General features: G+C 47.0%; 1 protein-coding gene across 2 annotated transcripts in view; it reads left to right on the plus strand.

Annotated features, from left to right (window-relative positions):
• SSH2 (slingshot protein phosphatase 2) overlaps nt 1-13389 on the plus strand; it is a 90607-nt gene that overhangs the window by 68530 nt on the left and 8688 nt on the right. For both annotated transcript variants that reach the window (XM_071448158.1, XM_071448157.1), the window contains 8 exons: nt 1346-1414; nt 2173-2238; nt 3262-3456; nt 5047-5140; nt 5236-5364; nt 7448-7494; nt 8864-9010; nt 9602-9802. In XM_071448158.1, the coding sequence (XP_071304259.1) occupies nt 1346-1414; nt 2173-2238; nt 3262-3456; nt 5047-5140; nt 5236-5364; nt 7448-7494; nt 8864-9010; nt 9602-9802 (948 nt within the window). The remainder of the gene's footprint in view (nt 1-1345; nt 1415-2172; nt 2239-3261; nt 3457-5046; nt 5141-5235; nt 5365-7447; nt 7495-8863; nt 9011-9601; nt 9803-13389) is intronic.

The raw sequence follows: 13389 nt of genomic DNA on the forward strand, positions 1-13389 counted from the left end.
TGCACAGCTGTGACTCAGAGATGCTCTTGCCTTGGGGCAAGAATAACTTGTCCTTGCACAGGTTGCTGTGAGCTTGGGATTCACTGTTGGCTGTGATGTACCAGCGCAGCCACCTTTGATAACTGAGAGCTCACTGGTATTCAGTCTCTAATAACACAGCAGGGTCATTTTAGCTTTCTGCTGGAGTTCCTGGGCTTCTGGATGGTCACTGTGATCTGCCCTCCCCGAGCCCACTCGGTATTTATAACTCCATGTAGACTTGTTGCTATGGTCTCTGATAAGCGCTCGCTGAACAGTATCACTAAAAATACCCCAGCCACCTTGGGAAGCCTTTTAAAAACACATCTTTCCATGAGCTCATCTCATGTTGTCAACAGAAATAGCTGCATGCTGTCTCCTGGTGCTGGGCACCAGGCATGTGCACTTCCAGGGCTCCCTGTCTGACCCTCCAAAGCCTGGTCTCTCCCTGTTCCCACTCTTCTCTTAAGCTGGAGACTGGCAGATGTACTGGAACTGCTGGAAATCTGGGAGCATAAGAGCAGGAGGCAGTTGAATTCAGTTCTTCAAGATGCTGCTTTGATTATGGAGCAGATTTGCAGCTTTATGAGCTTCAGCTGTTTTCATTTAACGACATGGAGGAGGTTGTGTTGGGTTCCCCCGCCCCTGCCTTTTTCCCATCACTTGGTTTCTGCTTTTAACTTGGCTTTTTGCTCAGCTTTACAGAAATTCTGGGGCACTGTGAGGGCAAACGAAGCAAAGCATCTGAGAGAGGAATGGGATTGTCAGGAGGTGTCTGTATGGCATGGCTGTTGTGCTCATTCTTGAGGGCAAAGAAGGGTCAGGAGTCAGCCACAGGTGATAGGCTGAGATTGCCAACTTGCCATGCTGCCAGTCATCCTGCTATTGCACTGCTCTGCTCCCAGTCCCCAGCAGCTGTGGCTGAGGGACAAACAAGAAAATAAAGCTGTGGATTGCAAAATCAGAGCTAGAACCAAACCTCCTGAGCCTGAGAGGGATTAATCTGTAAAGAAAGCCTTGAGCTGACCAAAGACTGTGAGCCCCCTCTGACCTTCTGCACAAAGTTCAGTTGTTTTGGATCCTGTTTGCTCTTCTCCTGGGTGTGTTAACCCTTTAAGCTTGCTTGAAAGGATAGTGCTGTGCCCTGAATCTTGTTAGTGATCCTTGCCAGGCCCCTGTAGAACAACACTGGCGCCGTTTGTCTCTGAAGCAACAATGGGATTTTTCTTTTTCCTAATGAATACAAAAATATGCAACTGTTGCCATGAAATTAGAATAATAACATGGTGCTGTAGTAGATAGACTGACTTTCTCTTTCTCACTGCAGTAGCACTTGTACGATGGGCTTGGTGCTGCCTCTCTGGAGTGACACCTTGATCCACCTGGATGGGGATGGGTGAGTGCCTTTTGTATTCTGTGTTAATACAACTTAGAACAAGGTGTATGGGGAAGGATTCCAGTGCTTGCAGAGCCCTCACAGGTCCAGCAGCCCTCCTCTGTTGACCTGTATCAGGTTAGTAGGCTCAAAGGCCTTCAATCACAGTGGTTGTGGCAGGGAACACCAGTAATTGACTTATCTGTGAATAAACACGCACTGAGACAGTGGCTTATGTGTGTGTTTAAGCTGGAGTAAAGGAGCTTTTACTGGAGAGTGGGTGTGTAGTGAAAGCTCCTTAAAGGGATCCTATTATGTGTTCCTCCATCATGCTTGCAGCAGGCAGCACTCAGCCCAACATAAAGCAAGAATGATGTTTCTCTGCCAAATAGACACCTGACTTGCAGACTCCTGTTTGTGCCAGTTACTCAGGCTGTCCAGTGCAGTGCATGGAATGACTTTTCTTTCCTTGGTAGCTGCCCCAGGATCTCTTTAGCTGGACTCTGTTGCTCCCAGCTGTGGCACTGAATTTGTGTTGCCAAGGTAAACAGCACAGCCCAGCACTGTCCCACTGTCTTAGTTTCGTTCCCAAACAGCAGCTGCTTAAAGAAGTTATCTTAGAGCTTTTAGTGTGCTATTTTCATCTGTTTGCTAGCTGAACTCAGCAGTGTATGCTTAGGGCTAGACCTTTGCTGTTCTAATGTGCTAAGACTATCAGTTATTAACTAAAAAGTGACTTTTGGGAGACATTTTTACTTTGCCTTTTTTCTTCTCACCAGAGGGTTCAGCGTATCAACAGATAACAGGGTGCACATATTCAAGCCCGTGTCTGTACAGGCAATGTGGTAAGTACTTACTACAGACTGTCCCAGTGATCCTTTTTCCAGATGTTTTAGCTGCTTAAGCTCTTAAAAACCAGGTGCTGCTTTAGGTTACTGTGATCTTGAGACCTCCTTGAGCAGCCAGAAGTTTCCTTCAGAGACAGGGAAGGAAGTTTGGTACCAAAGGAAAAAAGAGGTGTGAGTGCTGGTGTACAGCGGCTATGTCTCAGCTGAGGGCAGGAAGGAATAGGGTAATTTTCCTTGCAAAGAGCTGCTGCTTTGAGCCCAGAGTCACAGTGCCTTGAGTATATGTTTGAAATATTTTGAGATATGTTCATTGTGATAGAGGAAAGAGAAGCTTGCTTGCATTTTTCTTTCCTTTTAGGGTGGTTCATGTAGTGATCATGAAAGTATTTCTGGCTCGAGCTTCTTTGCATTGCAAAAATACATTGCCTGTCAGCGATGCTGCTGTCACCCCAGTGATTTTGACCTGGATCCTTCTGATCCCAGTCAAAGATTTAAAATAAGCTAAAAATAGGAGAGGGGGATTTGTTTCCCAGCAGCAGCTGAAGAAACTTCTGACATCCCTCGTGTAGTGAGAGAGGGCAGACACCTAAACATCTCAGTGCAGTCCTGACCCCTTGGTTGTGCATGTCTGATTCCTGGGTGTTTCTGCCCTGCACACAGGACAGCTGATGGAACAGTAGGAGCTGTCAGCACCCTGTCTTGGACACAAACTCTGTGCATCTTATTTAGGGCTTGGGTATTTGCAGCAGATTTTGGAACCAGAGACAGGGGTGCCTCTGCCCTCTTGAATTGTGGGCACCTTCACTGCTCTCCAGGCTTGTTTTGGCATGCTCCAATTAAGACATGCAAGCTCTGGCAGCGTGTGGGAATCCACAGCTTTGCAGGACAGCCTCGTGCACAGTGCCAGGGGTTTGTACCAACTGATGGGACATGAGCAGCATCCTGGATTTGGCTGCTGCTTAGTGCTTGATAGTGCCTGAGGAAGAAATAATAAACTGACAAATGTTGTTCTCTTGCTAGGTCTGCTCTACAGAGTTTGCATAAGGCTTGTGAAGTGGCAAGGAGCAACAATTACTATCCAGGGAGCCTCTTCCTCACGTGGGTCAGTTACTATGAGAGCCACATCAACTCGGACCAGTCGTCAGTCAATGAGTGGAACGCCATGCAGGACGTGCAGTCCCACCGGCCCGACTCGCCCGCCCTCTTCACAGATGTGTAAGTTGGGCTGGCTCTGCTGAGCCACTGCTTGATTGTCCCCAAATAAGGACAGTTTCCACAAGAGATTGCTCTTAATTAGGTATTAATAAGGAGAAGCTTCCTGTTCCATGTAATAAGTGGACTCATGGTTAGGTAAACACCAGCACTGGAAGTTTAGCCCTCCTGGGGCTCCCTTGCGTCTCCTCTGTTTTTAGTTTAGTTGTTTACCTTGGGCTTTGCTTGCAGACCTTTGCTTCTGCAAGGTAAGTCCCATGTTACTGGTGAGAGAGGTGTGGTGTACCTCAGCCTTGTTTCTGCTGGTTTTGTCCTCTTGTTCCAGGCCTGGAAGGAACAGGTTTCTCTGGACTTTGCTCTTACACTGGCACGTGTCTGAGCACGTGTTTAGGCTAACATGGTCTTTTTATCCTTACTCAGTTCATTTTGCTGTAAAGTGAAGTGTTTATGTATGGACTTCAGGTAAATGGGTAGACAGTTCAGAAAGGCAAAATTTATAGACTGTATCAACATTCAAGGTTTACTACCCCTGTCATTAGTAACTGCTGATGGTACTGATACCATATAACCTGAAAGGTAGTGTGTGACCCGATGTGGTGCCAAGTGTGAGGGTTTTCACTTGCCCATTTTATAATTACTTCACTGGCTCCAGCTGCTTTCCCAGAATAATAGTGCCTTTGGTTGATTTATGCTCCCAGATATTTCCTGTTGCTGGAGTCTAGTGAGTGAATAATGATGCTAAGCAGTTGTTCAGCTGTGAACAAGTCTTCACACTTGATTGTTTTTTAATGTACAAGGCGGGTGGCTGAAAAGTTTTGGCAGGCTGACAGATTAATATTTTCTTGTAGCTTTTCATATATAAATTTTATCTAACCCACCCTTTCCCTGGTGGCACCTTGAAATTGAATGATTTCCTTGGGACACTTAAACAGCATTCTCTTAATGGAATCCTGAAATAATGCATGAGATTGAAAGAACCAGGAACTTCCATAATTTTTATTTGTGAACCACCAGTTGAACACTTGTAAGGTCCATGCCCTCCCCAACCTGGCAGCCTTCCAGAGAAAGGGAAAGGTGGTGGGACATGTCACTGCTGGGTCCCCTCTAAAGATGCTGGGTGAGCCAGCTCCGTGCTGCTGCTCTGCTGCAGCTTCCCCTGGTGTTACTCAGGCTATTTTTGCAGCTGGTGATAAGGCCCCTGGCAGCAGAGGCGGGAGGAATGCAGAGGCTTAGCTGCCCTCATCTCTCCATGTAGGGAGTTTTGGAGCTGTTACCTTTCCAAGAAAGGTAGGGAGAGGCTTAGATATTGCTCCAGAGGGTATAATGCAGCCTTCCCAATTTAAATTTTACCAAATACCAGGGGTTCTCTGGATGACTACAATGGATTAGGAGCATTCAGTTGGTGGCTTTCATATACAACTGTGAATCTAAACTGGGCTTTACTGTCACCTGAATTCCCTCCAGAGGACATGCCTGGGGGAAGTAGTGTGAGAGTCTGAGGCTCTACAGGGTATGCAGTCTATACCTATTTTAAAAGTGTCATGAATGCAGTTTGTTTTCCCTCCCAGTGACTCTGTTGCTTTCTTCTGACAGCCCAACTGAGCGGGAACGCACGGAACGGCTGATTAAGACCAAACTAAGAGAGATCATGATGCAGAAAGATTTGGAGAACATCACCTCAAAAGAGGTGAGTGGTGAGGGTGCAGCACTGGAAATGCTGTGGTGCAAACTAAAGAGCCCTGTGCTTCACATGACTTCCTTGTGTCCCTCGTACCCATGCAGATCCGCACGGAGCTGGAGATGCAGATGGTGTGTAACCTGCGGGAGTTCAAAGAATTCATTGACAATGAAATGATAGTGATCCTTGGGCAGATGGACAGCCCCACACAGATATTTGATCATGTCTTTTTGGTGAGTCTAACAGTGAACACAAAAGTAAACACTCCTAATACTTTTCACTATGGGTTGGTTGACACAGAGGCCTCTGGAGGCAGTAAAAGGAATTCTGAAGGAAAGGTTGGTTGATCCTGGGATCAATTACTCTTAAGACAGTAATGAACAAGAACAGCTTGGCTTTTTGGCTGTGCTAAACTTTGCCATGCAGCACCAAGCTGTAGACCCTGTACCCAGTGGATTGAAGGGACAAGGTCTTAATTCTAACAGTTTCTCAGAGCTGTTTCCATTGGTGTAAGACCAGTTTTGTGGCTTTAACTGTCTGGGGTACCCACATGCCCAGTTCTTGTGTTTGGGGAAGACATAACATAACAAAGAGGGAGGAGAGCTGTGTGACATCCAGGTGGAATGATGCTCTTTTAACATGGAAAGCTCTGAGTTTGTGTGATCCAGGAGGAGCAGAGTAACATAACAAAGAATCCTGGAGATAAGTCACTTAAGGAAACATAAACATTTTGCTGTTTAATGTTTTGCTTGCTTAGTTGCTGCTGGGGCCTGTTTTAATTACTGCAGCTCCTTCTGGTGAGTCAGCGCTCTGCTGGATTTCCCAGCCCTGGAGCCATGGACACAGGTTTGGTTGGGCTGTCTAGCCTGTGAGGTTGGATCAACTTTAAACAAAGCCATTCCTCTTGGACCAGCTGCTCTTTCCAAATGGAGAGGGCCTCTCCCAGTCTCCGGCTCAGAAGGGATGGTCTCTGTTAGTGTGAGCACTCCCAGGACATCATGTTGGGGTAGAGCCAGGAAACTTGGAAGCACCTAAGATGTAATGGATTTTTTTTTTGCAGACTATGTGTTATAAGGAGAGAGAGGGACCTGTTACAGGCTTATGGTGCTGGCCAAAAGCTGTTACAGGCAGCTGGATGCACTGCTGGGCTTGGAGTCTTGGCTCTGAGTGCATTTAATAGGGAGAAAACCTTTCAAACAAGGCTTGCAGGCAGCACCAAGAAGAGCTGTGGTTAATGTGTGGAATAAAAGTGTTTGCAGAGCAGCTGCTGTGGTGAGGAGCAGTGCTGCTGGGGCTGGGCACCAGCTTCACCCAGGAGCGTGTGTGCTGCAAGGCAGGGTTGTGTTGTGAGGGCTCAGAAAGGCAAGGAGCTGTTTCCTTCCAGGTGGAGGCAAGAGCCCTGTGGGATCCCATTTAAGGAGTGCTAAAAGAACTAAGCAGGAAATAAGAGAACTGATGATGTTGGTACTTGTGGATCAAAGGACAGGAGAAAAGGCTTTCACCCCTGCAGCATTGTTCTCCCTACCTGTGGAAACTGATGGTTCCCAGGCCTGAATTAAATTGTTGTTCCTTGACTGAAAGAGAAAACATTAAACTGAGTCTGGGCCTTGGTAAATACAATCAATCATCTTCATCTGGATCATCTTTCCATTTGGGAACCATTTTAGGGCAGGGAAGCAAAGAGCTTGTGCACCTTAAATTTTGAAGGAAGCCTTTACACTAGGAGTGGTTTTGTCCTCAGTCAGGTTTATGTTTGAGCAGGAAGCAAGCAGCTTGGAGGCCCTGTGTGTGCTGCAGAGGAGAGGGTTACGTAGCCAGGGTTAGTTAAATGTCTTCATTTCTCTACTCACACAGGCTTTGAGCATGGGGAGAAGAGGTGTAACCCAAGTGAGCTTAGGTGTTGCTGCCTTTGATGTTCGAGATGGGTGTTTTGTGTATAAACAGCACCTGGATGGCTCTTAAAATGCAGGCAGCTTCTCCTCTGTGGGGCAGAACTGGCAGCAGCCTCCAGGGAAAGGGTGGGGTGGTCCTGTCTTGCTGAGGTTGATTTGTCAGCAGTTTGCAGGAAGTGCCAACACACAATGCTGGGCTCCTGTTGGCAGAGCTGCTTCTTGTTTCAGAAGGGATCTGGTTAATGGGGTGAGACAAGGTGCTGAGCATCAGTCCTGGTTACCACTTGTGTTCCTCTGTGCTCAAAGGAGCCCCAGCTCTCCAACCCTTGGCCGGTCAGCTCTGGTTCACTATCCCTCCCTTCACCAGTTGCCTGGCCTTGCCTTCCTTCTGCCTGATTCGTCCCTTTGCATGTTTTCCCTGCAGGGCTCAGAATGGAATGCCTCCAATTTGGAAGATTTGCAGAACAGAGGGTGAGTAGCTTCAGGCCATCAGCTTAAAAGCAAGAGCCTGGCCACACTTTTCTATGCAACAAACTCTATTCCATACCTGCTGCGTAACCTGAGTCTTATTTAAGGGATTGCAGATCCAAACAAGCTCTTGCTTCCTCCAAACTCCTTGTCCCACAAACAGGCACCTTAACGTAAAAGGATTTTACCCTGACCTTGACTAATGTCCCCAAGGCAAACAAAGGAAGGCAGCGAGCTCATAGCTATAAGTAGTAAAAAGCTGCAATTACTGAACTGGATGCTGCATAGTTGGCTCTGTGCCCTCAGCCCCAGCCCATAGTTCTGGACTGATTACAGAGGCACTTAGGACCTCCAGGCTGTGCAGGAAGGAAAATGTGGAGAAGAGCATTTGTTCCTCTGAGTGGGGCCCAGTAGGAAGTAAGGTCCTGTAGAAACCCCACCAATGGGTTCCTCTGTTTCCTGCCCTTTCCACTTTTCAAGTTTAGATTGTCCTTTCTCTAGACCAGGTTGTTATAAGCACCAAGATTGTGCAATTAAATAATTATTCATGGCTTTGGCTTATTTGTGACAAACCAGTGGAAAAAACTAATTGTGCTGGTGAGCTGATAGTGTAATTCTGTACCTCAGAAATTCAGCCTGGCAAAATTGACTCTTCTTGGTGAGCTCGGGGTCTGTTGTGGTTTCCTTGAGTCCAACAGGTCCTTCTTGATTGCCAGTGATCTCATACCTGCTTGGGAAAAGGGATGTCACCCTCTTGCAGTTCCCTTGTTCTGCCTGATATCCCAGCATGAGTGCATTTCATAAGCATCTTACGAGTAACCCTCAGGGCTAAAAATACTGAGTGCTGTGTACATAAATACCACATGCTTTCTCTAGCAGTTTCCTTTCCAGAAAATTTAGGGATAAGAAATAAATCCTCCCCAGTGGCTCATTGTCTGTTACATCTCTCTGTAGTTGTTTTATGTGTTTGTTTAGCTCTGGTGTTACTGGGAGGCTTAGTCTCCCATCTTCCTGTGGTTTTGGTGCAGCAGGAGGAGAGATGCAGAGATTCACAAAGGGGTTGGAGAAGGTGTGCAAGCACCAGTTGCAGGAGCTCCTGTGGCACAAGTGTTGCTGACATGCAGAACAGAGGTGGTGGGCAGTGTGAGCTGACATTGTGCAGAGGAAGTTTCTATCCATGGATCTCTGTTATCAGGCTCTAAAGTGCCCAGCAAAACCTATTGTCTGTGTTAGCTGCTGCTTCCTTGCATTAATTCCTGATTTCCCAGGAATTTTGTTGAAGAGTGCACTTCCAAATGCCCTTGGCAAAGCAGGGCAAGGCTGCAGTGTAGCAGTGGGACATCTCTTTGAACTGGCTGTGTTTCTCATGCAGGGTACGGTACATTTTGAATGTGACTCGAGAAATAGATAATTTCTTCCCTGGGCTCTTTGAATACCACAATATCAGAGTTTATGATGAAGAAGCTACAGATCTTCTGGCTTACTGGAATGATACCTACAAATTCATCTCCAAGGCAAAGTAAGTCTTTTCAGAAAACACAACAGACACATTTAGAAGATATATACTAAGCATTTTGTTTTCCTGCTGATTTTCTTAACTGATTTTCCTCCTTGCCTACCTAGCATCACAGTATTTCCATTTTGTGGTTTGCAGTAGAAGAGCATCTCTGTGCTGGAGGCTGCTCTGAACTGCTTCATATCTTTCTGGGATGTGTTTCTAAATTGTGACACCAGGTTTGTGGTACAGGTTCTCTTTTCACTTGGAATATGGCTTGATGCCAATGGGCCATTTGGGCTGAGCTCAAGGATGCCACACTAGTCTTCAGAGGTTTTCCTGTATCTCTGTGTTTTTCCACTTTGCAATAACAGCTCCAGAAGAGCTGTTGTAACAAAATCTCTTAGGAATATTAATAAGACCTTGTTCTTCAATTTCTTTGTGTGTCTTGCTCCAGTTTGTAAATTGGATTATCAGATCACATCCCACACTCCAGCTGTGGCCACAGCGTTGCAAATATGTTCAATAATTCTCTGGTAAAGAAGTTGCTGTTTTCTTCAGGTTGTCAGATGTTTTCTGTTTAGTGATCCTCCTTTGTTCTTTCTCCCACTTTAGGAAAAATGGTTCTAAGTGCCTGGTGCACTGCAAGATGGGAGTGAGCCGCTCAGCATCCACAGTGATTGCCTATGCCATGAAGGAATACGGCTGGAACCTGGACAGGGCTTACGACTACGTGAAGGAGCGGCGCACGGTCACCAAGCCCAACCCCAGCTTCATGCGGCAGCTGGAGGAGTACCAGGGGATCCTGCTGGCCAGGTGGGTGCAAGGATTGATCCTCATGATCCATGTTGAGGTGTAACACTTCAATGGTTGACTCCATTCTTTCAGGCAGAGCTTGTATTGCTGTGTTGTGCAAGTTTGGGTTCTTAGGAATGGTAGCGCTCTGTTTTCAGGGTTAGCTCAGCCTGGAGAAAATGGGTGTAACCAGGAGCTGTCAGGAAGCTGTTTGACTTCTAGGATGTTTGGTTTTTGGAAAGTAGCATCCCATGAAGTGTTATCTGAGTGCAGCATTCAGAGCTATGCAGGCTCCAGCAGAGATAAATGATGTCCCTGTTGTTTGTAACATCACTTGGCAGGGAACTCGCTTTGTCTCCTCACAGTTCCCTGTTGAACATGCCCCTCCTCAGCAGCTGGTTTGGTTTTATTTAGATCCCTTTGCTAAGTGTTGGTGTGAGGGGAGGGGACAGGATGTTCTGTGCATTGCAACAGTGGTGTTTATTCCTGCCTAGAGTCCTGAGGCTGGTCTGGAGCTGGGCCTGGGTATGGGCAAGTGTGTTGAAATCCCAAGCCAATCACTTGACTAGCAAAAAGACATCAATATTGCATGTTTCTGGGCTGTGTTAAGCAATGTCTTCACGTGATCAGCAGGAAGGAGGTAGTGATACTCTGTTTTGCCAGGTTATGGTATTTAGTTTGGGATCCTGGTGTGCTTTGCCTGGAAGCAGATCTGCAGCAAACAGTTACCCAATCTGAGCCTTCTGCCACAGGAGGTGATCTTAGCTGGTTTGGACCAAAGTAAATAGTAAATTTCAAAGGTTTTTTGGTGCAACTGGGAGATGTCTGCTTTTGTAAAATCATTTAGGCTGGAAAATAGCTTTAAGGTAGAGTCCAGACATTGTTTTATATACTGTTATTTACAACAGCTCTGTCACTCATGTACTGTCTTTAGAGCACACTTCTTACCTCTGTCCCTTCATGTCTATTCTATCCACTTGCAAAGACCTCCATTCCCTTTCATTGTAATAACTTTTTCTTCCTCCTTTGCTCTCCACCTGTTCCCATCAGCCTGTTTGTTGCTGGGCCAGGCCTGGATTCCCAATTTTTACACCAAACCCTTGTTCTGAGCTCCCCTGTCACTGGAGTGTGCTTCCTCTTTCCCTCTCTGCACAAGTAAACAACCTCAGGGCTCCTCCCAACTTATTCCCTGACCAGATACACCCACAGGAACTTCATCCACCAATTCTTCCCATCCTTGCTCTCCCCTGCTCCCCAAACCCTGCCTGTTATAGTGACCCTGTTTCTCTCTAAAAAGCAGCCAAGTAGTATCAAGTCTCAGGAGAGCTCACGTGGAATAGACAATTTTAAAAAATAGTGCCCTGCTGGACTGAAACCCCTTGAGACAGACACCACACCTGCCTTGGGTGCCTCATGTGACACCAAACATGCTGCTGGCACCAGTTAGTAAAGGTCAGTGCTTAACTCTGGGCCAGAGGTGACCTGACCAGTGCAGTGTGCATTGAGCAGACTGGGCATTTAGATCTCATTGATGTAGATTGGATGGAGAAAAAGAAGTTTTTTAGGTGTGAAAAATGCACCAACAGGTTGGTGACCACCTGTGAGGAGCTCGGGTGTGGGAGCAGCTGGTATCTCACATCTTCCAGCCCTGAGCCCAGCAGTTGGTTTGGGTAATCTGCCAGTCTGGTAGCTGGTGACATGCCTGCAAAGCCACCCTGTACAAATATTTTGGTTAAGGATTATTTTTCCCTGTCTTTTAGTAATTTATTTTTTGGAGGTATATCTTTCCTGTTGCCACCATTTATAGCATGTGGCGTCCCTTCCACTGAAGCCCTACCCTGCTCTGCAAGTCCCTGTACAATGGCACAAACAGGATTGCTTGTGGGGCTTTAAAAATGCAAGAGCAGTGTGTTACATCTGTGTAGGATGAAAAAGCCTGCAGCAAATGAAGCTTCACTGAAGCAAGGAATGGCCCCTCCGTGCTGCAGAGACTGTCCCTCTTTATCTCAAAGCTGCTTTTTTCCCTCTTTCTTTGTGTTATTTAGCTTTGCCCTCTGGCTGCATTGTTTATTGCTGCAGTATTCCAGGACAGGTAAAAAAAAAAAAAAAAAAAAACAAAAACCAAAAAAACCCAACAGATTGACACTCATGTGACTGCTCCAGTTTCAGGGGGAAGGTATGTGAGGGCAGCCATGTGCTCACACTATCCAGTTACGGTTTTGTGCTGGGGTTATAGCAACTGGGATATGTTTTCCAGCTGTAAAATGAAAACCCCCTGCCTGCTTTTAGTCACAACAACAAGTGTGTTTTGCTCTTTGGGACTGTCATACTTCCTGGGGTTAGTTAAACTGTCCCCTCCCTCTGTTGATAAACACAGCGAGGCTGAGCCAGGCCTGTTTCTGTTATTAGTTATAGATAAGTTACAGGAAACCAGTGTTTGGGATCTCCTGTGCCTGGTGCAGCTTGTGAATCAACAGCAGTTTTATACCCAAGCCTGGAGAGCTGGTGGGAAGTGTGGGGGCCTCCTGGTCCAAAGCTGGTGTGGGTACAAGCACTGGGAATGTTTCTCAGGAAGGTCAAGAGGCAGCTGTGGGCTCTGGGAAGGGAAGTGGGCTCCTGTTCCCTGACCTGCACCTCATGCAGGCTGTCAGACTGGGGAACTGTCAGGTTGGAAGATAGCACAGCACACCTCTGCCAGTGGTGCTTGACATCTGGTTTGGTCCTCAGATCTGTGCCAGTTGCTCACACTGGAGGGTAATTTTTACTTTCAAAATTAAATGTGCAGCAGAGAGCTGGATCTGAGCACTGAAGTGCCCTCAGAAAACACCAGCAGCTCCGCAGGCTGTGTGAGCAGATATGTCATATGACATTCCATACAGAGCCCAAGCAAGAACCTGCCTCAGGGACAAGCCTGTTTCTGCTGCCAAACTGCTCCAAAACCCACTGGAGATGGAGCATGTGCACCTCAGGACAGTGCCTTTGGCCTCTCATCTTGACCCTCCTCTCCTGTGTCAGGACCTGATTCTGCCCTGTGTCACACGGGAAGGTTGTCACTGATTACAGGGTTGGAAAGCTAAATCTGCAATGGGTTATTTTCCTTAGCTGTTGGGCACCCACAACTGAACTGGCACGTGGTAATTAGGTCAGTACCATCTGTTAATTAACTTACCGTGGCCACTGGATGTGTCTGTGAGTGCCTGCTCCTGCTAGCAAGGGACTGGAGGGTTTTTGCAAGATCTGCAGCTCCAAGGAGGTTTCTGTGGTTTCTGTGTTCCTCCTAGGGGCAATGGGTGGAAACACATCCCTGTGGCCGTGGCCACTCACAAACCCTGGCAGCCTGGGCTAGCTCTGGCATTTCATGGCAAGAAGTTGCCTGCAGTGCTCTCTGTAAGCCCAGGTGCACGGGTTGGGGTTTTTGGCAGGTGGAGTTGAGGAAGGTGATGCAATGCCACCGGCAGTTATTTGGCCTTTTGATGGTTCAGACTTTCCTAAAGGGGCTTTCCAGGAGCTGGAGGAGTTCTGAGCTTCCTTCCTGTGGAAGGTGGGTGGTAATTTGGGCTGTGTGTTTACTGTTGAGGATGTCTTGTGTGTTTTTGCACACACCCGCC

This window comes from Agelaius tricolor, unplaced genomic scaffold (genome assembly GCF_023055355.1).
Source record: "Agelaius tricolor isolate 1412-34295 unplaced genomic scaffold, bAgeTri1.0.p SCAF_25, whole genome shotgun sequence".
In the NCBI taxonomy this organism is placed as follows: domain Eukaryota; kingdom Metazoa; phylum Chordata; class Aves; order Passeriformes; family Icteridae; genus Agelaius; species Agelaius tricolor.